Source organism: Neovison vison, chromosome 6 (genome assembly GCF_020171115.1).
Source record: "Neovison vison isolate M4711 chromosome 6, ASM_NN_V1, whole genome shotgun sequence".
Taxonomy (NCBI): Eukaryota; Metazoa; Chordata; class Mammalia; order Carnivora; family Mustelidae; genus Neogale; species Neogale vison.
The window spans coordinates 114,310,120-114,336,501 of NC_058096.1; the positions used below are offsets into that span (position 1 = coordinate 114,310,120).

Genomic DNA, 26,382 nt, shown 5'->3' on the forward strand with positions numbered 1-26,382 from the left:
GAAAAGAGAGAGAGAGAGAGAAACCAAGAAACTGATGCTTAACTATAGAGAACAAACTGATGGTTACTAGAGGGGAGGTGGGGGGTGGGGGAAACCGGTGACAGGGATTAAAGAGTACACTGATCATGATGAACACTAAGGAATGAATGAATGAACAGAATTGTCTTATCACTATAGTGTACACCTAATATAACAAGTGGATATACTGGATATAAACTAATATAACACTGGATGTTAATTATCCTGGAATTGAAGTTAAAAACCTTCATAAAATTTTAAAATTAAATCTCAGTACTGAAGGAGTCCTTAAAAGCCACCTAGCCTAGAAACTACCCCAGTCACCACCACCTTATTCCCCCTTCCCACACCAACAAGGTTTTCTTGTGAAGTTCCTTACGAGTGTCAGTATAGCATCTGCTTGAATATCTCCAGTTTCCCCATTGTACTAATTTACCAGACAGCTCATTCCGTGCTCAAATCCCTGTTCCTATATTTTGTTCAGAGGGAAAGAGAACAATACATTTGGTTATAATATCTTAATTGTTTCCACCCCAGTATGTTTGACCTCTTCAAATGCATCTTCTCCTATGGCAACTAGTAGAGCAGAATAATTACCTTTCTAATTTTATGTAAAATATTCCTATTAATACTCTCCAAACTGCAATTGTCTTTTTTGTGCCAGTGTTCCAACACAGTTTTGTATCTTTTGTTATCATTACATTTGCAGAGATTCTTATCTGTTGCTGCTGACAAACGCATTTGTTTTTGTACTCAATTACATGTAATTAGTCTTTTCTTCATGAACAAAAGAACAGGTGTCTTTATCAATTCAATGCAAGATACCATGGTAAGGTTGGTTGGACCTAATGATGTCTAGTGAACCAAACAGCACAATTCTGACAGATGCTCATAGTAACAAGATTTTTTTTTTTCAAACAATCAAATGCTTTTACTCCTACCCACACAAAGTAGAGAAAGAAAAGTCATTTTCACATCTTAGAGGCTTATAATTTTTGATTTAAAAAATGAGTAGAATTTAAATCCTCCACTGATATTTTTACCCTTTATCCCCACTAAGAAAGAGCATAAATAAAAATGATTTGGTTTCACTGGAAATTTTTCAGTGAAAATATGTATGTTGGGGGGGCTGGGGAATCAGAAGAAAGCATGTTAATTGAAAAACTGCTAAAATATGAATTAAGTCTCTAGCTCTGTTAATAGTATTGTACCAGTGTTAACTTCTTGGTTTTGATAATTTTACTGTTGTCACATAAAATGATACCATTAGGGGAATCTGGATGAAAAATATATAGGAACATGCTGTATTATTTTGTAATTTTTCTGAAGTCTAAAATTATTTCAAAAGCAAAGTTAAAATAATATTTGGTGGGTGGAGTATTTTAGCCAATGACTCAGAGAAATTTTGTTCATAAGCACAAGGGGACATTCATTCATTCGTTCAATTTTTGCTGAGTACCTACTATGTATTAGAGATCATTCTAAAGTTAAGTCAAAGAACAAAACAAAATTGCTTTCCTTACGGAACTTACATTCTCCTGGGAGGAAGAGGGAGATAAAAAATAAACAAATAAATGGCAACTCTGTGTGTGTGTGTGTGTGTGTGTGTGTGTGTGTGTATGTTGGTTATAAGCGCTATGAATACAAAAAAAGGTGGGTATCAGAATAGAGAAGACCAAGGTAAGATGTTTCATTTTATAAAGGATGGTTAGGGAAGATCTTTCCAACATCTATAAGATATGTAGTTGTGCTGCCTTAAAGTACAAATGATAACTATCCACCAAAAAGGGAATGGATAAGTTCATTTGTGTATATTCATGTAAAGAGATACTTTACGAATATGAAAGTGAATGACAGAAAGCAAATATATCACCATATAAGCAGCTCACTTTTATACAGTGAACTTATATATAGTAATGCTCTCTTATTAAAAGTTTAAAAACATGCAAAACAATATTATAAATGGTTTAAGTATACATATATGAAAAAATGTATTTTTAAAACTGCATGGATGGAGCACCTGGGTGGCTCAGTGGGTTAAAACCTCTGCCTTCAGCTCAGGTCATGATCCCAGGGTCCTGGGATTGAGCCCTGCATCCGGCTCTCTCTGCTCAGCGGGGAGCCTGCCTCCCCCCCTCTCTGTGCCCGCCTCTCTGTCTACTTGTGATCTCTGTCTGTCAAATAAATAAAATCTTTAAAAACTAAAACTGCATGGAAATGAACAATGCTAAATTCAGGCTTGTTGTTATGTCTGGTACTGAAGGAAAGCAGGACTCCACCAGGGAAAGCACATAGTGGGTTCAAATATATTGATATTTTTTACCTAATTTTTCTCCAGGGACTGGGTATTCAGGTAGATATATCCTAGTCTTACAATTTTGTATATCTGAACTATTTCAAAACCAATATATCAAAAAAGTGTGTGCAGTTGTTTATCTTAAAAAAATAAGTTATTTTAAATGTACAAATGCAGTTTCTAAAAGTATTTCACAAAATGTATCACCCTCAACATGTGTGTTATGCATAATACCATTATGCATAAAAATATAGTCATATATATTTGTACATATATATGTGTATACATGTGTATGCATGTGTGTGTATGTGCGTTTATATCAGACACTGACCCAGCATCAGCAGAGAAAGCACTTCTCAATTATTTTTCTATGACACAGTGAAGGAAGGATTTTTGTCAGTTGAACCCACAGTTTTGCCCCAGCTCTTCCACCACAAACCCATGATAAATGTCAGACCTCTGCAGGATAGCTTTCCGGGTCATGGCTGCTTCACGTGCAATCATGCATAGCTATTCAACTTACTTGGGTATTGAATTTATCCTCCTCAATTGATAATTCTTCCTTTTTTAAAAAAGTGGGAGAGATGGTGCTGACAGGAGACATTTATATTATTGTCTCCAGCCACCTCATTTTATAGAAAAAGAAACTAAAATCGAGGGATCATTCCGGACAGCAGAGGCAACACAACTAAGCCATCTCTCTGATTCTTCCCATCAATACTTTTGGTTCACTAAATCTACACGCAAGTACAGATGCAACAGAAGAAAATCTTACACGGAGAGAAAGGCACGCTTATTCTTCTGTACTCAGATGAAACCATGAGTCATTTAAAGAATGCATTCTAATCAATAAATCAATAAATCAAAAGATAAAGAATGGATTCCTACAAACAAACAGGCCAACAATGCAAACCACAACAGGCTAATGAACTATGCAGGGAACTGGGATGCAATTTTTTATAATAAGATCTTTACTGCACTGTAATTCGTATTTTACAATGTGTAATATTAAGTGAACAAAGAATTATTTAGAAGGGGTGGACAAGAATGTTTTCACACTTTAGGAATTGCAGATCTTCCCTCAAATCTTTAATTTTAATTTAGAAGCTATTTCCTATAAAATATAAGCTCCATATATATATATGCATATATATAAGTGTGTGTGTGTATATATATGCATATATATATGTGTGTGTGTATATATATATATATAGAGAGAGAGAGAGAGAGAGATTGTCACACTGACCACAAAATTTTATCTGTCGAAGATAACTCAATGGGACATATACTTGACGAGTATTTACTATGAGTTCAACACTAATGATCTAGCAGTGAATACAGACAAACTTTAAGAAACAATATGGCAAAAAAAAAAAAAAAAAAAGTAAAAGAAACAATATGGCACCCTGCATAATTTTAAGGGAACATGAACTTCCCCCTGGATATCTGTATATGATTGTGCAGGAACTAAAAGGTATGATGCAAGTGATCACTCTTCGTTCTGAGGCTTGTATTCAAAATTCTTCTGAAATGCAAATATATTGCTAACTCTGTACTTAAATTAGTTAAAAGCTAATTCTAGGGATATTATTAACAAACTCTGAATATCTGGCATTTTACTTAAAAAACTTATATGTAAAATTTCAAGTCTACTGGTCTATATTACCCTGTTATTACCAAAATATATCATACTATTTTTCTTTTTAAATCAATATAAAATAAAAAATATATATTTTCCTTTTAAAATCAATAATTTTGTCCTCAATCAAAATGAAATCACATGTAACAGACATATGTATGTATTCAATGTTTACCTTAAAAAGTAATTTTGGTCTGCCAGAAACGATGGTCTGAGAAATATTATAACATGTTTACTATTTAGTTCTTGGATTAAAACACTATCTTGTGTTGGAAGGTCTGCCTTGTTCCTACAAATACTTATCACCATATTGACTACAAACCCTGGGATGGGAGGATATTCTTATCCATTGAGTATCTGGAACTCCTTCAAGCCTCCTACCTTCTCATTTACTATGTAACCTCCCAACTGTCTCTTTACTATAGGGAATCATAGCAAAAAGGATAAAAGACAAGACACCAGCTTACTATCAGTTAAAGAGTTCAAAACGTAGCCTGGCCACAACTTAAGCCCAAGATATACTGGGCCATACATTTGATCATAATGGATTGCAAGAAGAGAATGTTCCTTACTGTAGTCACTATTTTCGTCCTTGGTCCCGTCAATGGTACCATCTGGGTGCATCTGCAGGAAATATCCCTGCTGGCTGAATAACCTTGTCACAATTCCTTTCAGCTGGGGTTCTGCAAAACAAAATGAAATGATTATTCAAATTCTAATTTTGTTTATAAAAATACACACTTGCAAATTGTCCAAAAATTCTCTAAGTAAACTCACAAATGCCAAAGGCTTAAATATTGAAATAAGCATTTGGAAAGGGGTCACTTCAGGAACATATCTTTCTCTTCTTTTTCCATCTAGAGGCAGAGCCATAATATTGTAGAGTAGTAAACCAAATATAAATAGATAAAACTAATTACGAATAGGAAAGTACAGAGGCATGTTAAAAACGTGAATTATTTCTCTCCTTCGTGAATCTAGTGTCTGACTGCAAGATGCCACCAAGCTAATGGTCCCATTCCAGAATCACTATTTAGACCAAACTGCCACTAGAATTCCTAAGCTTCCAGCAGTCAAAATTAGGCCCCGGAAGACTTCTATTTCTGCTCAATGTCAACTAACCATCAGAAACTCCTGGGTTTTGAAATGCTGTTCAAGTTTAGCCTGAAAGAACGGATTGTATGAGGACCACAGAAAAAAGCAAAACCCCAGTGGTCATGAGATGTATGTGAAAAGAGATTTTACCTTCAATAAATACCCCATCAGAGAGGAGCCCCAGCACAACAGACATTTTCCCAGTATAAATCAAACCATCAATTAATCAGTCGATCCATGAATATTTCTCTAAGTATTTCAAACTAGGAGTGGTCCTCAGCTTTTAAAAACAAACTCTTTACACACTAACACCACAAGCGGAACTTCGTATCCCACATTTAGATTTTTATATTATCAGCTAACATAAATATTTAAAGCTCTCTCATTGTGGTGCTGGCTGCCAGCAACAATTCATTTTCTACAACATCACTACCATCTTTGTCTCTGCTTCACAGTACTGGGCAAAAATTAGACCATCATAATGCATCCCTGAAGGAACAACTTCCTACCCTCAAAAGGACAATCACAAAATTTCAATTGATAGTCAATTTCTTACCTTCCCCCATTTATTCAACCAATATTTACTCCAAATCTTTTTGTCAGGCAATATGGTAGGTAGAGTGTGTTAAACCAAACACATTTATTGATGTTTAATTCTAAATAAGAATTCTAGTTAAGGATTCAGTGTTTTTATCTTTCTAGGAATAGACCTGCTCTTTACAGCATATGTCTGTGGTTAAACTTTTTCACATATGACTTGATGACATACATTCAGGAATATGAGGCAATGCCGATATAAACATGTCTCCCTCAGAGCAATCCTAAGAGGCAGAAAAGATGCCAAGAAAATTGGGAATAAGGGACCAGGGTTATGAAACAAAAGGACTGAACTGGAAATTAGGCATCCTGATTGATAACTGCATGTTATAGTTGTTTGTTGAGTAAATTCCATTTATCTACTTTGTGGGCCTTAATTTCCTTATCAGGACCATCTAGAAGTTAAACTGAAATATCTTTAGATCCCTTCTATAAGTATCTATTGACTTGGAGCACGTTAAAATCATCTTCCCTGAGCGGTGGCAGAAGTCAAGGAATGGATCCTGCTCATTGTGTTGCCTCTATGGACCCACCTAGTCTGACATACTAGAGACACGTTGGAAGAACACATAGCTAGCTAAGATCATTGTAAAATAATATCCTGTATCACTCTTATCATCTATCAAACCCTACCTACCAACATTTCTGGGCACAGCTCAAGATCACCTCCTGCAAGAAAGCTTGGCTATCATAATTGCAGATCACTTTTTTTTTTTTTTTTTGCAGATCACTTTTATAATCAGGGGAAATAAAAAGAACATGTGTGCCTCTGCCATAAGGCTAACTGATTGACAGGTGGGGGCTAATATGCCACATTTAAATCTATATATGCAGGCAGAAAACCCAGCTTTGAACCAAAACTGCCATGTCCTGAGGAAGTCACTTGACATTTGAGGTTCAGTTGCCATATCTGCATAAAGAAAAAAATAATTCTTATGCTAACAATAACCACTGAGAATTTTGATGAATAAATATAGGGTACAGTATGACTTGAAATCCATAAGAATATAAATCCTAATTAAGGTGTGTTTTTCAATGATGAAAATCAGACGTCTTCTGATTTCTGTTTTAGTGAAATATTAAGCTTGTAAGTCATTAGAGTAAACAGTGGGCTAAGGGTAGAGGATAGAGAAGGATAGAAGGAAAGGGAAAACTGTCTTATAATTGATATTTTCCTACTAATAAGCTTGATAAGGTCACTTTAAGATGTCATGGTTTGGTTGGTAATGAGATATATGGCAGCTGAGACATTAATGCCAGCAAAAGTTTGTTTTTTTCATGCTCTTCTTTCTGTAGCTGTAATTAAACACTTCTTTTGCTACGGTGACGCTATCCCCCTGTTGGGGCCTTGGGAATTCAGGTTGGTAACTCCTGTTCAAGATAATGAGCATCAGGTTTTTATACCATCCCTGGTTGCCCAAATGCAGTGCCAGAACAAGCTTGGAGTCTGCTTTAATTATGTAATGAACATGAAAGCAAATGCTTTGCACTCTAGATGTTTCAAAGGAGACCTGACTATTGAACAAATGCCCTGAACCTAGCATGTGTCATAGAAACCAGGTCTGCCTACACCCTGATTACCATCTATCAAACCCTACCAACCTTTCTGGGCTCAGCTCAAGATCATTTCCTCCACGAAGGCTTGGCTATGATAAGTGTGGATCATTTTTATAAAGGGGGAGGGGAAAAGGACATGTTTTATTGTATTTTACAGAAAGGGGTTAAAAAAATGAGACCACTTTTCGGTACATCTAAAATCCTGGAGGCACTCAACAAATATGCTTTTTATTTGTCAGACAATACTTGGGGATCTAAGAGATGAATGATTCCTACTCTGTCCTCATGGAGCACCTAGTCTAAGGCATGAAACATATTTATATATACTACTAGTGTGGGGTAGGTTTTAAGGGATTGAAGCAGAATGGCATGATGGCACCAAGGAGAAAGGGACTAATTCTGTCTCAAGGTTGGCTGAAGGTACCTCATCATCACTTGAAAAGTATGTGGCATTTTAATAGGAAAAAAAAAAAAAAAAAGGGCAAATGGAACAAAACAAAAAACAGAGAAAGGGTGAATTCCAGACAGAGAAACAATGGATATTTTCCAATTTCTATGACTCTACTTGATTCTAAGATAATGTTCTTCTATTTTTTTTTCTTTTTTAATGAAATGATGGCTATATTATTAGATGGTAAGGTGGCAGGGGTTTGGTTAGTTATCTTTTGTACTCTAAAATGGTGTGGCAAATGCTGCTAGCTTTTCTCCCAAATCCATTTCCTCTTTTTCCTGGGCACCCAGCTAGACCATATGTCCTAGCCTCCCTTGCAGTTAGGTTTGGCAGATGAATGAGTGTCATATGGAATGTAAGTGGAAGTGATGTGTGCCATTTTCAGGCCGAGGCTTTTAAAAGCAAACATTCTCTTAATGCTGGCTGGATTTAGATGACAAAGCCCTAGGGGATGTCAACAAAATAGGAGAATGCTGGGCCTCTGAATAACTGATAGAAAAAAGACTATAGCCATCAGAAATATCCACTTTGGACAGTTACGTGAACAGGAAATAAATTTCCATTGGTTGTTCATAGTGACTTCCTTCCAAGAAGCATGACAGGAAAAGAGGAGGGGATGGAGTAATTTTACAGCCGAGAAACCTGACAAACAAAACACTCCCTCAGCAAGGTGATCGAGGTTACTATCAACAGTCATAAATCATGCTGATAATATATACCCTCAATATGATATGATGAGAATGGCACCTTACCTCCGTGATCTTCCCCAAAACTCATAACCCCAGTCAGATCATGAGAAAAACACCAGGCAAATACCATCAGAGCACATTCTACAAAATGACTGACTAGGAACACTTACATTGCCAAGGTCATCAAACACAAGATAAGTCTAAGGAAATGTCACAGCCAAGGGGAGTCAACAGAGACATGACAACCAAATGTAACATGCTATTCTAAATGGGATCCTGGGACCAAAAAAGGATAGTAGGTAAAAAACTAAAGAAATCTGAATAAATTAGACATTTTAGTTAATAATCATGTATCAATATTGGTTTGTTAATTTTCATAAATATACCAAACCAATGTTAAGATGTTAATATGGGAACCTGGGTGTTGTTCATACGTGAACTCTTTGTACTGGCTTCACTCTTCTGTAAATTTAAAACCATTCTAAAACAAAAAGGTTTTGTGATCATTTCAGCCACAAAACAAGTTACGAATTTAATTCTCAAAGAGGTTGGGTGAGAAAGGAGGTAAAGGATAGGAACTCAGCAACACTGCTTCCCTTCAGGATTACACGGTGACTTCCACAGTGGTTTGAATTCAAAGCCCCCTTAGGAGAGCTGCGACCTGGAAGAACTCTCTAGACACTCCTGCTGGTTTAACATGTAGCGCAGTGGAACAGTTAGCACGCGCCAGAAACCCAGCGAAGGCTGGAAGTATGGGGGCCCAATCATACATCACACTCAGGACGACCACTGGATGGCAGAAAATGAAATGAATTTTAGAATTGGAAAGGACCTTGGAATCAAACACCTACCTTCATCAAAATACCTCCTTCATCTATGTCAAAGATTAAAAAAAAAAAAAAAAAAGTTGAGGCTTAGAGGGAAAGTGTCTTGTATAAAGTCATCCAGCTAACATGTAGTTGATTGAGAAGAATACCTCTCCAATACACTGGTGAACATTAATTCTCCTTTCAAAGAGCAGCTAAGACATAATCCATATCTTGTGCAAGACAGGGGCTTGGGGAACAAGAAGGTAGAGAAAAGAGGAGGGAGAGCACTGAGTTGTGTTATCATTTACCAGAGTAGGGGGGTGATAAAGTAAATGGGGGTTATAGGAAATGGTGCAAGAAGTACATATATACACATACAAATACACAACAAACATTTTTGGTACTACAATTGATTGTATTTATCTAGGGCCCTCCTATTCAACATTTGCACTGAAAGTGGGAGATAAAGTGTCTCGTGTAAACACCAATCTAAAATGAAAAGTAAAAATTAATTAATTAAAATGAAAACCACAACAGTGATCCAAACTTATTATGGAAGCCATATCCAGAGAATTAATAGTACTTATTACGATAATGATGGCCATGTTTCCAACCCATCTACTTTGTACCAGGCACTCTCCCAATGATTTTACTATATTTTCACTTAATTCTCACAGTAACTGCATGTGTAAGATATTTTTTTCTCATTTTCCAGAGGAGATTATGGAGATTCGGAGAAGCTACCACCCTTACCCAAAGTTACAGAACTAGCAAATGAAGAGGCAGATCTAGCTTAAGAGTCTGTGGTCCTAGCAACTCTCCACACAGTTGAGTCACTTTCAGAAAGACACTGGCAAAACTCGCACAGGCCCCGAGGAAAGGGAGCCAGATCAGGAGGGTGCCGAGGGCTGCCAGGTGGAGAACGGCTGAATGAACCGTCGATATGCAGCCTGGAGAAGGGAAGACTCTGGGGACGTGAAAGCGGCCCTCGCTTTCTTAACAGCAGACAGAAGTAAGACGCCAATTTGTTCTGAGTGGCTCCACAGGGATCCAACGAGGGCCAGTGGGTGAAAGCTACAGGGAGGCAGGTGAAAAAGAACTTGCTATGAACAGGATTCAAAGAGAGAACAGGCTGCCTAAAGAGCGAGTTTTCCATAGTGAACAGAAGCGAATAGGCAGAAGCAGAAAAACTGCACATCAGAAGGGCTGTGAAGGACAGGGAGGTCCAAAAGCTAAGGCAGCCCGCGTGACAGGGCAAGGTCCTCTCCAGCCTGGGTGTCCTGGAAAGCTTTGGGATCAGCCAGATGGCCCTCTACATACAAGTCTGCTCCTCCATGTCTTCGTGTGTGCTTAGGACGGGATGTTAAAACGACCGTTTACCAGTCATCGTGAAAATGCAGCTCTTTGTAAATGTTCAACATGGATTGTGGGAGTAATTTGACTGGGTTTTCTAATCAGCCTCTGTGGGTTTAGAAAGGGGACTTCGGTATTAAGGTTTAATGTTGCCACTTAAAGGAACGAAGATTGAAGAGGCTGTTAAATGTGATTCTTGTCAAGTGCTTCTGGGGCCTCACACTGCTGCAGATTGCAAAATTAGACTATTAGGGTTTGAGACAGTTCATAAACAGATATATTTCTGATCAAATCACAGGAAAAAGGGTACACAGCAGGGCACATTTATATACCATAAATCAAAGCCCCAGACAAATCAGAAATGAGGTACTAAGACATTTGAAGGAGGACTGAACTTATCTGGGTTTTAGAACACACTGCAGAAATTATAAACACGCCAAGTTAGAGGAATTCATTAAAAATACATATTGTTTCATAAGCGTGCTGCAGGACTGAGGTCCTGCCTTCACTTGGCAACTGCAGTGGACATAAGAAAAAGAGCACCCTGCAGAACTGAGCGCAGAAGCCTGGAGATGTGTCATCACAGCCACCAAAATCCGCCCTGAGGGGTAAAGAGAGTGACGTCCTGACCCAAGCCCTCAGTCTCCCCCGTGGGTCACACGCAGGTGACAGATGCCGTGAGCCATTACCTACCTGATAGCCAAGAACTTCGTGTGTAGCAATAATAATTGCAAAGGACTCTGTGTCTGTAAGTGCATATCTATTTTCTTAGTCAACAGCACACTTCATTCAAAAAACAAGTATTCATTGACCACTGCGCTTTGTGGAGGTTATTATTCTAGGCAAAGGGGATCACGAGTGATTTGTTATTAAAAAAAAAAAAAAAAAAAAGCTTGTAGAAAACAAACAAACAAAAGCAAAAACCTATCCCAAACCTGACTCCCCTGGGGTTGATTTCCACCACGTAAATATTCCCACCACGGCCGATTTGACTCAACCATGTAATATCCTTGAATAAAGAGCTCGAGCTGGGAAGAAACGAGCACACTGGGCTCCAGCACAGCACTGGTTTTAAAGAGAATAAGACACAAAGCTTACATTCCAGTAGGAAAATAGAAAATAGACAGACAATCAATATTGAGTTTTCATATAGGTGCTGTATTGAAAATGAAAGCAGTGAAAAGTGACGGAGTGTAAGGCAAGTGCATGTGCTCTTGTGGACACAGTAGTTAGAGGATGGTGACCCAGAGACCTGAATGAACAGAAGCAGCAAGCCGTCAGGGATTTCTAAGAGAGCGATTAAGAGGAGCCTTCTAGGCATCGGAGATACCAAGTGCCAAGTAATCCTAATTCTTGAAAAGATTAGGAACCATACGATTAAAGGTTCTCTAAAGATCCTTCCTCTAGACCAGGAGTTGGCAAACTACGGCCCCACCACTGCCAATTTTGTAAATAAAGTTTTATTGGAACAGAGCCATGACCATTCATTCACACATTTGTCTATGGCTACTTCCCTGCTACAATGACAGACATAAGGAGTTGAAACAGAGACTCCACAGCCTGCAAATCCTAAACTAGTTTTATTAACAGGCCCCTTACAGAGAAAGCTCACCAACCCTTGATCTAGAACCTTGTGCTGCGCAAATCCTAAACTAGTTTTATTAACAGGCCCCTTACAGAGAAAGCTCACCAACCCTTGATCTAGAACCTTGTGCTGCTTCAGTTCCCTCCGCCTGAAACGCACAATCCCTGCCTTCCTCCTCTGCCTAGAACTCCTCGTGAGTTTTCTGGACTCAACCTTCTTCTGAGGGCCTTCCCTGACAACCTGAAGCAAAAGTAATCACTCCCTCTGCAGAGCTACTTTGTGCACAGGTCAGGAGAGGGCTCCCCACACTGTTACCTCTGCTGACTTACCCGGTCCTCTGTCTCTGCTGCTGATCTAGAGGTCCTCCAAGCAGGGACCTTGAAATTATTCATCACTCTGTCACAGCTCCTAACACAGTGCCAGGCACAGAGTAGGTGAGGAGTGTTCATACATTGAAAGAAAGAAGGAGGTAAGTGATAGCTGGGATTTTTCATTGGCACCTGTGACTTTCAGAGGAGCTCCTGATTTGTAAGGAAGCTGTTTATGGTCTTATCATATGACGCCTCCAGCTTTCCGTCTGTTTTATCCCTTTCTCAGCCTCAGCCCCTGCACACCGAACACAGTCTGACAAGCACGGCGGCATCCCCCATACACTGCACAGTCTCCAAAGCCCTGAGATGCCTTGCATTTCTACAGGGAATCAAGCGACCTTGAAACAGGCAATCCTTAACCTTCACGCCGCCTCAAAGCAAAACGGAAAGAAAGGGCACACTTGTCCAGAGTATGCTCTTCATTGAAGCAGTCCGAGCTAGGGAAGGCAGAAGAAGCCGGGCAGGGAAATTGAGCCAGGATTTAAATGCCAATAGAGATGGGAATTTGGTACCAAGCCAGTTTTATTCCTCATACTATTAGCCCCCTCCCTCCCAGAGTCTCCTCTAGAAGATGCTCATGAAAATTCAAAATAAATCAAACACCATTTATTGACTTCCGACATGCACAAGGTGCTGGGTACAAAGACAAGTAAGGAGCAGGGTGTACTTCCTGCCTTGAAGGCACCCACAGCCTCGCCAAGGAGACACATACACAACTAATCATTATAGCAATGAACATGAAAAGCGCTGTCGCAGAGGGACAAGCAAAATGCCAGGGAATCACAGAGAAGGGATGCTAATTTTCCCAGGGATGGTGGATTCTGGGACAAGAGGTAGGTAAAAAAGGCTTCTTCAAAGAAGAAGCAACATTTTAGATTTACACTTGAATAGGCAGGGGGATTTTGCTTCAAGCTGCATCAGCAGGAACAATGGCCCAGCTGAACATGCACTGGGATTCCAGGGAGCAGACAAGTACAGAGTATAGGGAAATAAAGAAAGGCACACGGTGGCTGGAGGGGACGGACAGCAGAAGAAAAATACATGTCCAGGATACTGGAGGTTCTTTAAGTGAAGTTAGTAAGTTTTACTTTATCCTTCAAACTAATGACCTCCAAACTCTTTTGATTATGCATCCAGATATCTGTAAAAACATTCAAATCTACAGCCTCCGTCTGTCCGTCTGTCTCTCTCTCTATATATATATACATAGGTATATACATATAATTTATAAATTACATATATGTACTACTCCGTAAATTATGTGTATATTATAAATAAAAGTTGAAATATTTAAAGAGACCAACACTAAGCAGAAGCAGAAATTAAAAACAGCTTCTTTTTTTTTTTTTAAAGATTTAATTTATTTATTTGACAGGCAGAGATCACAAGTAGGCTGAGAGGCAGGCAGAGAGAGAGAAGGAGGAAGCAGACTCCCCGCTGAGCAGAGAGCCCGATGCGGGGCTCGATCCCAGGACCCTGGGATCATGACCTGAGCTGAAGGCAGAGGCTTTAACCCACTGAGCCACCTAGGCGCCCCTAAAAACAGCTTCTTTCCACAGGCCAGAAGCTTGTCTGGCTTCATCTACTTCAGGAGGGAGAAGTATTAGGCAACAGTGTATTAAGCAATGGGAAAGCACTGAAAGACTGTAAGTGTGGGGAGACACAGGAGGGCAGTCTTTTAGAAAGTCAAAGTGGGGAATGGTAGAGAAGGATGGATTGGAGTGGGGCACTGCGGTCACAGAAACCACTCTGGGAGCCGTCACATAGAAAAAGGGTGTCAGGCAGGCAGTGGTGGTTAAGGGTGGCAGTGGTGGTAAAGGTAGAGAGAAGGCCTCAGTCTCTGAACTGACAATGTTGGTGGTGCTTGGTGGATGGTCGCATATATAGCCACCCTTAAGTTCTAGAAAACTCCATTATCCTTCCAGCCCCAAATTCAACTCTATCATAGTTTTCTAAGAAAGACTTGTTTAAGTCTAGAATGTCATGGAATGTGAGGATGAAGAAAGCTTCCTGTGAACATTCCCATGAAGCCAACTTATTTATTTGCCGTTCTAAAGACCTGCATTCATGAAAGGAAGTTTGATTCCGGTTAACCTCAGAGTCGAACTCTAGGGTCTCTCTCAGACTGTTACCCAGGAAAGAAAACCTGGAATGATCACTGCCTTCCAAGCAGCTCACCAATGAGCTCTGGAGAATGCAGGCCATAAGGTATTTCAAACATGAAGACACTTCTAGAATCTTAAGATTTTAGAACAAGAATGACCATTTGGGATGATCTAAGTCAAGGTTCACTAGACAGATAAAGAAGCAGAACAACAGAAAGAGGGAAAATGTCATGGCAACAGATCTTCTAATCCCTGGAGTCTGGGTTCTTTAATGCACCGTGATGCTCTGTGCTGTGCCCCTTCAAATGAAAACCATTTTTCACACCTCCCAGAGGTATCCCGGCCCTGTCCCTCACTAGTTGTATGGTATCTAGAAAGCAATCTAATTTTTTTGTGCAAGGCATACTTTGCTTCTTGTGAAACTGTTTGAATGACTAGGAATTTCTTCTGAAAGTTGTTCTAAGGAATTGAGAAAACACATTACACTGTGTTATGTGACCAGAAAGTAGATGCTTGTAGGGTAGGCTTAACTTCCGATGGAATTAAAGTTGATAGGAAGACCCATGGTTAAGAGTAGTTGCAACGAGCAAATTCTCCTGAGTTTTATTCACAGATAACAGTTGCTGGGGCACCTGGGTGGCTCAGTGGGTTAAGCCTCTGCCTTCAGCTCAGGTCATGATCCCAGGGTCCTGGGATCGAGCCCCACATTGGGCTCTCTGCTCAGCAGGGAGCCTGCCTCGCCCTCTCTCTCTGCCTGCCTCTCTGCCTACTTGCGATCTCTGTCTGTTAAATAAATAAATAAAATCTTTAAAAAAACAAAAACAAACAAACAAAAAACAGATAACAGTTGCTGAACATTTACCCCATACCAGGCACTTGGTGTGGATTATCTCTCTAAATCCTCACAGAAATAACTTAAGGCAAGCATTATAACTGGGCATTGTTTTATAGATCAGGAAATTGAGGTTCACAGAGGTTAAGTCACTTGCTCTAAATCAGATAGGAATAAGTGCCAGAACCAGGCTTTGAAGCCAGATCCCTGTCCTTGTTATACCTTCCATTGCTAATCATCAGTTGTCTCTTTAAGAAGTCTAACATGCTGATACTTCTCTTTTCTTCCTTAACTGTAATCAGCCCATGAAAACAATAGAAATCTATGCAGAAAGGGACCAGGAATAAACAGGACTCCACTGGAGCGGAAGACAGAACTTTTGGCCTCTTTGTATTAAAACAAGCCTGGGGGTCAGGAGAAGAGAGTATGAGCACTTCTACGCATACAAAAGTCTTGTGTAATGAAAGCATCCTCACTTGGCATAGAAAAATATTCTCAGTCCCAGTCTTAGGGCCTCTTTTTCACAGGCATATCTTTTGGCACCAGAAATAAATGAACAGGACACATTATTTGGAAGCGCACAGGCATGACAGTTTCCTGACATCGAAGGAGCTGCACTATGTTGGACCCGTCCTAAAACTGTCCTGTATCTCAAGGGAGATCTGTTTATCCAGGTTGGCAAGCCTGGGGAATTCCCTCATACACCACAAATCTAAATTACCAGCAGATAAAATGCTATTGTTGTAAAAATGTGATCTTTGTCTACCATCTTTTTTTTTTTTTTTTTTACAACATCCAAAACAAAAACTTTCAGAGTCAACCAGAGTGAGCTGAAGAGATAATAATACTTCTGCAGAAGAACCATTTAGCACTCCAAGAACACATTAATCAGCTTCAACTCAGGGGCAAATTCAGGCCAGGCAGGGTGGGGTAGTGGGAAGCATGGGTCAGGGAGAATCCAGACATCAGGGGTCTCATCCTAACTGTTTGCTCTTCTCCATCCACAAAGCCACCACCTCATCCGGGCCCTCAGTGGCTCCTGGCTAAGATTCCTCACTGACACTCTTACCCATTTTCCCTTCCAAACCACACTACAGTGGAGGTTATATTTTATAATATAAATTGGAGCTTGTCACTCTCCTACTTAAACCCTTTAATAGCTTCCCATTTCATTTACAATAAAACGCCAAACCCTCAGCATGGCCTGGAGAGCTTTGCACCATCTGGCTCCTGCCTACCATTCTATCATCATCTCAATTTATCCTCTCCCTGGCTTACTAAGCTCTAGGCACACACGCCTTCCTTTCCTCAGACCTGAGGATCTTTGCATATGCAAGTCCCTCTACCTGAATAGATTTCTTCAAGTCTCAGGTAAGTATCACTTCACAGAGATCTTGCCTAGGACCCCAATTTAAATCTAAATCATATTCATTTCCATATTCATATTCACATTCTGTGTCAGCACACACTGTTTTCCCCCTTTGTAATGCTTTTTTCAATTTGCAATTAGAACATATTTTCTTTATTTGCTTAATATCCACTTCCCCTCTGGAAAATTGCAGGAGACTATGGCATCCATGTGGGTTCTATCCATCATAATATAACCATATGTAACACAGGATCCACAAACACAGCAGAGGAATAAAACACATATTTGTTCAATAAACTACTTTCCTGGATTTCTGGTTTTACTTCTAAAATGACAGTATTAGTTCAGTAGCTGCAAGTCTAGAATCCCAGAAACCTAAGGGACTCCTAAGTAGAAACAGATACTTACAAGCTATTTCCAGTTAATTCAGTTGAAAATGGAGAAGGTGTTTTTTTTAATAGAGTATACATATCACCACTATCTACTAATAGACTGTTACAATTTCATTTAAAATATAATCTATAGAAACTATAATAATGCAATTAACTTATTATCATGTTACAATGCACAAAAGAAAAGCAGAAATACTTATCAAATACAGATAGAACACTTGTGATGTAAATATGGATTGTATGCTATACCCCAAATTCACTTTGGGATGTTCTCAGGGACAGGCTAAAAGCAACTGAAACAGAAATGCAAGGAACTGCCACTCAGACCGGTAATGAGAGAACATCACAGACACACAGATGAAAAATCCCACGGACACATACATGAACCGGTGTTTTCGGACAAGTGAGCCCAGACAATACTCTCAAGGGTGATCCCTCTAATCCCAAACACCAGTGTATACACACACACATACACACACACACACACACACAAGTGAGCTCAGACAATACTCTCAAGGGTGATCCCTCTAATCCCAAACACCAGTGTACACACACACACACACACAGAGCTTGCTTTTCTCATAGCCAATTCCAAGAAGTGTATGTCAGGGTTCAATGCACAGGGATTGATCTAACCATAGCTAATGACTCTCCCAAACATTGCAGAAGAAGCCAATTTGATTTTACCACCCATAAATCTGTTTTTAAAAAATCAACAGTTTCCCATTTATATCTGATACATCCTAGTAGCAAAAGATGTGATTTGTCAACAAGTGAAATTTTAAATTGCCATACATATGTTTGGGAAAACGTTAAAATACATACTGTGTTTTATCTATGTGTTACAGAAACAAAAATAGAAAAGAAATCATTTTTATTTGTTGTTTCAAACCTAGCACTTTGTTACATTAAAAAATAGTCTAATTATAGAATCTTTGTTTGGGGGGGGTACCTGAGTGGCCCAGTCTATGAAGCATCGGACTCTTGATTTTGGCTCAGGTCATGATCTCAAGGTTCTAAGATCAAGCCCCACGTTGGGCTCTGCACTGGGAGTGAAGACTGCTTAAGATTATTTCTCTTTCTCTCTATTGCCCCTCCTTCCCCAAAAAAGAATCTCTGGGTTTTGTTTCTAAATGAAAAGATAAGAGAATAAATGTGGCACTCCTTGCAAGTATGTACCCACACAAAAGCCATCCTGCATGGGAAACATCTTTATTGTTACAAATGGGAAAACAGATTAGATAGAATGTTCATGAGATTTTCTCTTTTAACTTTGATGTTGAGGCCTTAAAAACTTGATGTACCATGTAAGAATTTTGATCAGTGTTTCCAATTTAAGCTTTTAAGGTAAATATTATCTTAATTACAATTAGAAGATTTACATAATTTTACATGTTCCCGAACTCTTTCATATCTTTGAATTCTTTTTTTTAATTCTCTTTTTTAACACAAAAAATTTTAAAGATGTGAAAAAAAAAAAAAATACAGCTAAGAAAAGCCCTCAATACTATGTACCAGAGACGACTGAATGATTTCTATGCAGAGTATTTACTCATACAATCTTTATTACAGTTCTAGGAAGTTTTATTTTGTTTTCTCATTTTGCAGGTGATGAGATTAAGGTAAAAAGAAGTGAAGTAAATGTCCAGGTTCCTATCATAAACAGAAGGGCTTTGAGGATTTGAGGCCAGAAAGTCTGGCTCTAGAGCCCATAGCACAGGCTCTCATCCTCTCCTGCCCCAAAACATACATGAGCTCACCACCCACATTTAACAAATACTCACATTTTCCATAATTCCTTCAAATTTTTTACACAATTAAAATATTGTGGTCATCGCCCTTAATTCCATTCCATTATTTTCCTAGCCAGACCCAGCCATATTTCTGCATTCGGTATGTAGCCCTCTTGTTCTTATTTTCTGTCCCTTTACTTCTTCCCTTTGTACTCACAAAAATACATAGTGCTGTTTTGTGTACTGTACATTTTTACACAAAAAGTATCTTATCAAACATACCTACCATCCAGCAATCTGATGATCTCATTCAGCATTACACTAATATTATATATTTGGATTTTGAATTTTCATCTGATCTGTAAGTCCTCTAACAGATGACTATAATCATTTTGCAGTCACCGTAATTTCTGGCTTTTTTAATTCTATCATCTTAGTTTGCGTTTTGTATTTAGTTTGCATTTCTTTGTTTCTTTACTTATCCTAATGTTCTCACAATTGGATTGATTCTGTTTTCTTTATTCTCCCCCAAGTTTTTCCCCTTATTCTGACTTGGAAATTATAGTTCTATTTCTATTATTTTAGTGGTTATTCTTAAATATTTAACATGAATTTGCAATTTAGCAAAATCCAAGGATAAGTTATCACTAAGCTCCTACCAAATAATGCGAGCTCCTTAAAATTCATTCCTTTCCCTGTCCAGTTGTTCTAGCTTTTTTTTAAGTTCCTGAAAGGCTTGTCAGAGAATCTCCGTCGGTCACTGCAAATTAGATACACCAACACATTGACCATTGTTTTGCTCACCATTGCATTTTCAATCCCTCCTTCCCTCTGTAAAATGTGAACATTTCTGTCTTTGCTATAACATTTGTTTCTTTCCTAATATTGCAATTTATGATATAATGATTTTTACATGTTTTAAATATTTTTTTTCTCCATACTGCCTGTACCTGCCTGAAGTTTCTGCTTCTTTTAATGATTAAACATTTAAAATATTCTTATTTTTATTTGTATTTCAGATTGATCTAGTATTTAAAATTTAGGGGTGTGAATTTTTTGTTTGTTCTGTTTTTTTGTTGTTGTTGGCTTTTTTTTTTTTTTTTTAATCCTTATGTGGTTTCTATTATTGGACAATGAGATTTTCTTCAGAGGGAGTTGTTTTGTGTTGCCTTGGATTGTGAAGCCGTCAGGAAGAGTTTACATTGGGGCACTCATGACTGCAGATTTCTCCAAATGCAGAGAAGTTTTTTTGTCAACTTCTCAGATGGGAATTCCTGCTTAACAAAGAGATACTGTTAGTCTTTTATAATTTGATACTGAACCTCGCCCAGGAAGTGGTCCAGGTTTAGGTTTCTCATTTCTTACAGGCAATACTTTCCACCTATTACCTTCCTTCGATGGGCTCTTGTCAGTTTTCCGTGCCAGGTGGAAGTATTTCTAACTCGACATTTCTCAGAAGGAGCAGGGTCTCTACCAAAGGTCCCTTTCTGCCTAATGCAGCCCTAGGGCTCATCTCCTGCCTACCGGAGAGCAAAACCCAAGACCCATTTGGGTCTTAGTATAGGATATATGCCTATACCAGGCTCTGATCATCCCCCTCAAAGCACACGAAATCAGCTCCTGCTCTTCTCTATGAATATAAATCCCCTCTTCATTTCTGGCACCTGAGGAGTTCCCATCTTTGGTTTTGAGCTACACTATGCATTTTAATTTGTGCTATTGTTGTTTTATTCTCTCTATAAGATTTACCTATTTTTAAGCAGGGGACAGAATCCTGTAACAGCTCAGATTATAAGAGTCAAAGTCCTACTACATGGACATATTATATGTCCCCAAACAATGTTTTTTATGCCTCTTGTCTTTATTGCATTGTACATTATAGGGGTAACATTAAACTGTCTCATATTCCGTGGCACCTGGGTGGCTCAGTGGGTTAAGCCACTGCCTTCGGCTCAGGTCGTGATCTCCGGGTCCTGGGATCAAGCCCTGCATCAGGCTCTATGCTCAGCTGGGAGCCTGCTTCCCTCTCTCTCTCTCTGCCTACTTGTGATCTCTCTCTGTCAAATAAATAAATAAAATCTTTAAAAAAAAAAAAAAAACTGTCTCATATTCCAAACCATCATCATGGTTAGAACTGCGCAATCAAATAGGATAAAAACAAGAAACACCTTGATGGACGAAGCCATGACCACACCTGTCTGATCCCTTCTAAGTGTCAAGTAGCCATTCATTCAGGAACTGAGAGCCTACCAGGGCCACGTATATAAGGAGACTGACATACGATGGGGAGGTCATTATATGTCCCCAAACAAATCTTAAAGAAGAAGTATTTTTGAAATAATTCATTCAATTGTCTCAAGGAAAACAATACATATAAACAGGTATCATTTTCCCTAGAAGCCTGCAACCCCCCAGTTGGGGAGGCTATTCTCCTTCCCCCTCTTTATTTTACAAGTGAAGAAGAAGAGCCCCCATGCAAGAAAAATGAATTTTGTGGTACTACAGATTCATCAAAATTCAACCAGCATTCTTTCTCCTATTAAAATAGCTTTTCTAAAAATGGAAAGATACACACATAACTACTTTGACAGTTAAAAACTAGGTAAATCCCAGATTATTGATAAGCATAATTTTAGTAGACTTAAATTCAAAGTTTCCAGAAGCAATGCAGCAGGAATTCATTTTTTTATTTTTTTACATTTTAGCAAAACAGCCCACTAAGAATGTTCTCTGAATGACATAAGCTTATATTCTGATTTTTAAAATCTAATATTTATTTGCTTTTTCTTGTTTTATTTTTAATCTTTCCCCTAACTCTACTGAACCAGAAATATTTCTTACCAAGCACAATAATTCATACCTACCTCTCTCATAAAACTATGTAATTAAACACATATATGTATGGCTATTCATTAAATATACAAATAAATACAAATTATGGCATATATTCTGGGAATAAGCTAGACAAAATATCAAAAATGTCCCCTGATAGCTGCAACAGTAAAAGGAGGAACTATGAGGACATCAAGGACATTAAAAAAGCTTTCATTCTTTTGGAAATATTAGCAAAACAATGAAACTTACAAACTGTCTACTTCTTGGAATGCAACATTTCTCATACACACACACACACACAAAATTGTGATTTTTTCTTAAATTTCACATACCTAAGGATACTGCTTTATTTACCCAGTTTAACAATGTTAATTTCTAGTCACTACATTTTGGCACCAATATACTCTCAACAGAAGTTAACAAAAGAACACTACTAGGAGTCAGAGGGTTAGATTCTAGTCCTAACTCTGCCATTTGGATACTTCACTTCGTTCCTCAGTTTATTCCCATAAGATTAAAGAAGATGCAGGGATGCCTAGGTGGCTCTATTGGTTAAGCATCCAGCTCTTGATTTTGGCTCAGGTTATGATCTCAGGATCCTGAGACCAAGCCCCACATCAGGCTCTGCACTCAGCATGGAGCCTGCTTAAGACTCTCTGTCTCCCTCTACCTCTGCCCTTCCTCCTGCTTGCACTCTCTCTCTCTCTTTCTCCCTCTCTCTGTCTCTCGAAATAAAATCTTTAAAAAATACATTAAAGGAGTTGGATTGTCAAGATCTTTTTTTAGATATTTTATTCTACAGATTTAAAACAATAATGGTGGCAATTATAAGGCTTTTGACTTGCTATTTTATTATGTTGTAGTCATTGGGTACCATGAAATACCCAAATTTGAACAGATTCAAAATCATAGTCATATAAAACAGATACTTTTATAGCTCAGTGTTTGGTGGGGGGGAGGGGGGTGAAGGGGATTGCCAGAAATTAATAAGGAGATTTAAAATAAAGCTGTGTCAAAAATATGTAAGAACACTAAATCAGTTCCAACATTAAGCAATAATAATTAATATCCACTAATAATTAAGTGGGCAATGTGTAGTTTCTATTCCAGGTGCCCCAGCTTCCCTTTCTTGTCTCATTATTAAGAATAAGCTCTCTGCTCAGCAGGGATCCTGCTTCCTCCTCTCTCTGCCTGACTCTCTGCCTACTTGTGATCTTTGTCTATCAAATAAATAAATAAAATCTTAAAAAAAAAGAAAAGAATTACAATTGCCTGTGCTGCAGATAAACCTTTAGGCAAAGCATATTTCATCTGTTTGCTTAATGGACTGGCATCCACTTGGAATTCAGAGTTCTGTAACTTAATATTGGTCGCAATATAATTTATAGTTGACTTCAACATCCTCTTTCACAAAGAGAAAACTCTCAGGCTAATTCAAAGCCTAAGACTTCATTAATTTTCATTTATTTAAGTGAAAACATACCAAACCACATTCTAGAATCCAGCAAAGGAAACAGAGATCATGGCTTTTGGAGTAGGAACCCACATACAAAATAACGTAAACAATAAAACATTATGAGAAGGTAACAATGATGTTATTTCCAAAATAGTGTTTTTGTCCTGGAATCCTATTTATGATAGTGTGACAGTAACAATAACCTGGGAAAACCAGCCCCTAATTGCATAATAAGGAGTATAGTAGAACTTCTTAGACTTCTTAGAGCAACATTGTTGAAGGTATCTACCCCACCTCACCAGAACGGCATACCCTCTCCCTAAGGGTCTAGTAGCAAAGGAAAGAATGCTGCTTTTTATACCTGGGCCAATGCTATCCAAAGACAATATAATGCAAGCCTCATAGGTAATTTAAAATTTTCTAGCTGTCACAATTAAGAGGGAAATAAATGGCTAAATTTATTTTAATAACATTTTACTTAACCTAATATATTCAAAATATGTAATCAACATAAAAATCATTGAAATATTTGATATTCTTTTTTTGTGCCAAAAAATCCATTGTGTCTTCAAAATCCATTGTGTATTTTACAATTAGAGCCCATCTCAATTCAAGCTGGCCACTTTTAAGAGCTCACAAGCCACATTAGCTACTGACTACCCTACTGAACAGCACAGCTCTAGATGTTTGCACATATGAATGGACATATTTCTCCAAACAGCAACCAAGTGCCTGCTTCTACATAAATCAATGATTATCTCAGTGACCCATAATGTGAATCCTCAGAATAATAAGACAGAGGTAGCCAGAGACCACTTATGTTCTAAAAAAGACATATCAAAGCAGATGCAAGACAAAATATATATAATATATATACTAAGCCTGTTTCCCCGCTGCCTTCTTTCCATCCATCTACTTAGACTAGTCCTTTCTCCCACCGACACTCTGAACTTGGCACTAAGCTAATAAATACAGGTGTGAACAAGACAATCAGGTCTGACTGATCCTACAGTGGGAAAGAGAGAACTTAAATAATTCCGCAAATAATTTATTATAAATACAAGAAGTACTCTAAAGAAGTCCTGTCTTCTATGGAGGATGGACTTTATTTAGTCTCAAGAGAGTTTCTGTGACTGAATGTTTCTGTCTTCTCAAAATTCAGATGTTAAATCCTTAAGCTCCAAGGTGATGGCATTAGGAGGAGCTGCCTTTGGGAGGTGATTAGGCCATGAAGGTGGTGCCCTCATGAATGGGGTTAGTGTCCTTATAAAAGAGACCCCAGGGGGTTCCCTAACCTTTTCAACCATGAGAGGACACAGAGAGAAGATGGCAACTGATGAGGAAACAGGCTCTCACCAGACACTGATTCTAGGGGCACCATGATCTTGGACTTCCCAGCCTCCAGAACTATGAGGAATAAATGTTTGTTACTTGTAAGCCAACCAGTTCATTTTTGTTAAACAGAATGGACTAAAAGAGGAGTCTAAAGTCAGTACATAATACTGAAGATTAAGTCTTAAAGAACAGAGCAGAATTAGCTCGATAGAGCAGGTAGGCGAGAGAAAATGTAGGAAATGGAAAGTGGTAAAATTCCATACAAGGACAGCAATATAAAGAAAAGCCTCAAGGACAGTAAAGGCTGTGAGGAGTTTAAACAATTGAAAGTGTGGCTGGAATTTACAGACTAACTGTACAGAATATGGTCCAAGATGACTCCAGATCATTCGGACTCTAATAGACCATGTTGGGAGAAGCCGTATAAAACCAGGAGTCATGGAGAAACTCCAGATTTAAAGACCAGAAGATACATGGGACATGTAGAAAGGATAGTTTAGGGAACAGTTTTTACTCATTTGCCCATCAACTAACCACTGATGCAGTGGTTTATCTCTACCCAGGCTGGCCACCCCCTCCCCATCTATGTCAATACTGTAAAATTTCAAAGGTAGAGTTGTAAAAGCCCAACTATCACTGTACAAAACTGGTCTTTGATTTTATCTACCTTTGTCCAAGAATAATACCCTTTCTTTCCTTACCAATTATTAGTGTGGTCTTCTTTATGGCCCGCAGTAATAACAAAATGGATTGTTATTAAAAACAAAGCACGAGGGGTGCCTGGGTGATTCAGTCATTAAGCATCTGCCTTAGGCTCAGGTCATGATTCCAGGGTCCTGGGATTAAGCCCTGCATCGGACTTCCTGCTCAGTGGGAAACCTGCTTCTCTCTCTCCTACTGCTTGTATTCCCTCTCTTATTCCCTCTCTTGCTGTCTCTCTCTCTCTCTCTGTCAAATAAATAAATAGAATCTTTGGGGGAAAAAAAGCACAAAATTGTTCAAAGCAAGCAAGCAACAGAATTATTTTTAGTCCTTTGCCATTTCTAACCTAGAATAATCAACTCAAATAAATTATAATTATGTAACAATTATAATTCATAATTATATAATTTATATGGAGTATTTCCCAACTATATTAATCTAATACATATAATTACAAAATTTGGATTATGAAAATTTCCCTGTAGAAGGAACGCCTTTATTTTGAACTTTTAACTTTTGCACAGAATAATGGAAGGATGTGTAGAAGTTTTAAGCGTGGAGATGATACAGTCTAGCCCATATTTTATAAACGCAGTAGACACTGCAAGAGAAATAAGAAGACAGAAGCGTAGGCAGGGAGTAAGCTAGAAAACAACTATAACAATAGTAGCCCAAGTAAGAGATGACAGAGTTGTATGAGAGTGTTCTGCAGACAGATAGTAGTTTAAGATGTAAAATTCTCTTGACTTAGTTACTAATTGCATGTGGGCAGAGAAGGAAATGTGTAGGAGGCAGTAAAAATAGAAAGTGGAAGTATGGAACCAAGGCACAGACTGAATTTTCTTATAAGAAAATAGAGTACATACTTAATTGATGTGTGACCTCTGCAAAATAACATATACTTTCCAGCATGGCATGAAAGATATGACTCAAGAGTTCATATTTTTCTGACCTAATACAGAGATACAATACAGAGATACATAAGAGATATACTGCCCACTGAGCATAGGATGTCTCTGTGAGATACCACGGAGGAATAAGGAGCTGCACATGTTAACTTGTGTCTTTGCTCTTATGTATACCCTTGGCACTGTGCATATGCCAGTGTGAAAGTCAACCAAAAGACAATTTTTAAAAGTACTCATTCTCCCCAGTCTTTGAAT

At 38.4% G+C, this 26,382-nt stretch overlaps 1 protein-coding gene across 3 annotated transcripts in view; it reads right to left on the reverse strand.

Annotated features, from left to right (window-relative positions):
- FGF12 (fibroblast growth factor 12) overlaps positions 1–26,382 on the reverse strand; it is a 556,671-nt gene that overhangs the window by 213,295 nt on the left and 316,994 nt on the right. For all 3 annotated transcript variants that reach the window (XM_044252008.1, XM_044252007.1, XM_044252006.1), the window contains one exon: positions 4,526–4,636. In XM_044252008.1, the coding sequence (XP_044107943.1) occupies positions 4,526–4,636 (111 nt within the window). The remainder of the gene's footprint in view (positions 1–4,525; positions 4,637–26,382) is intronic.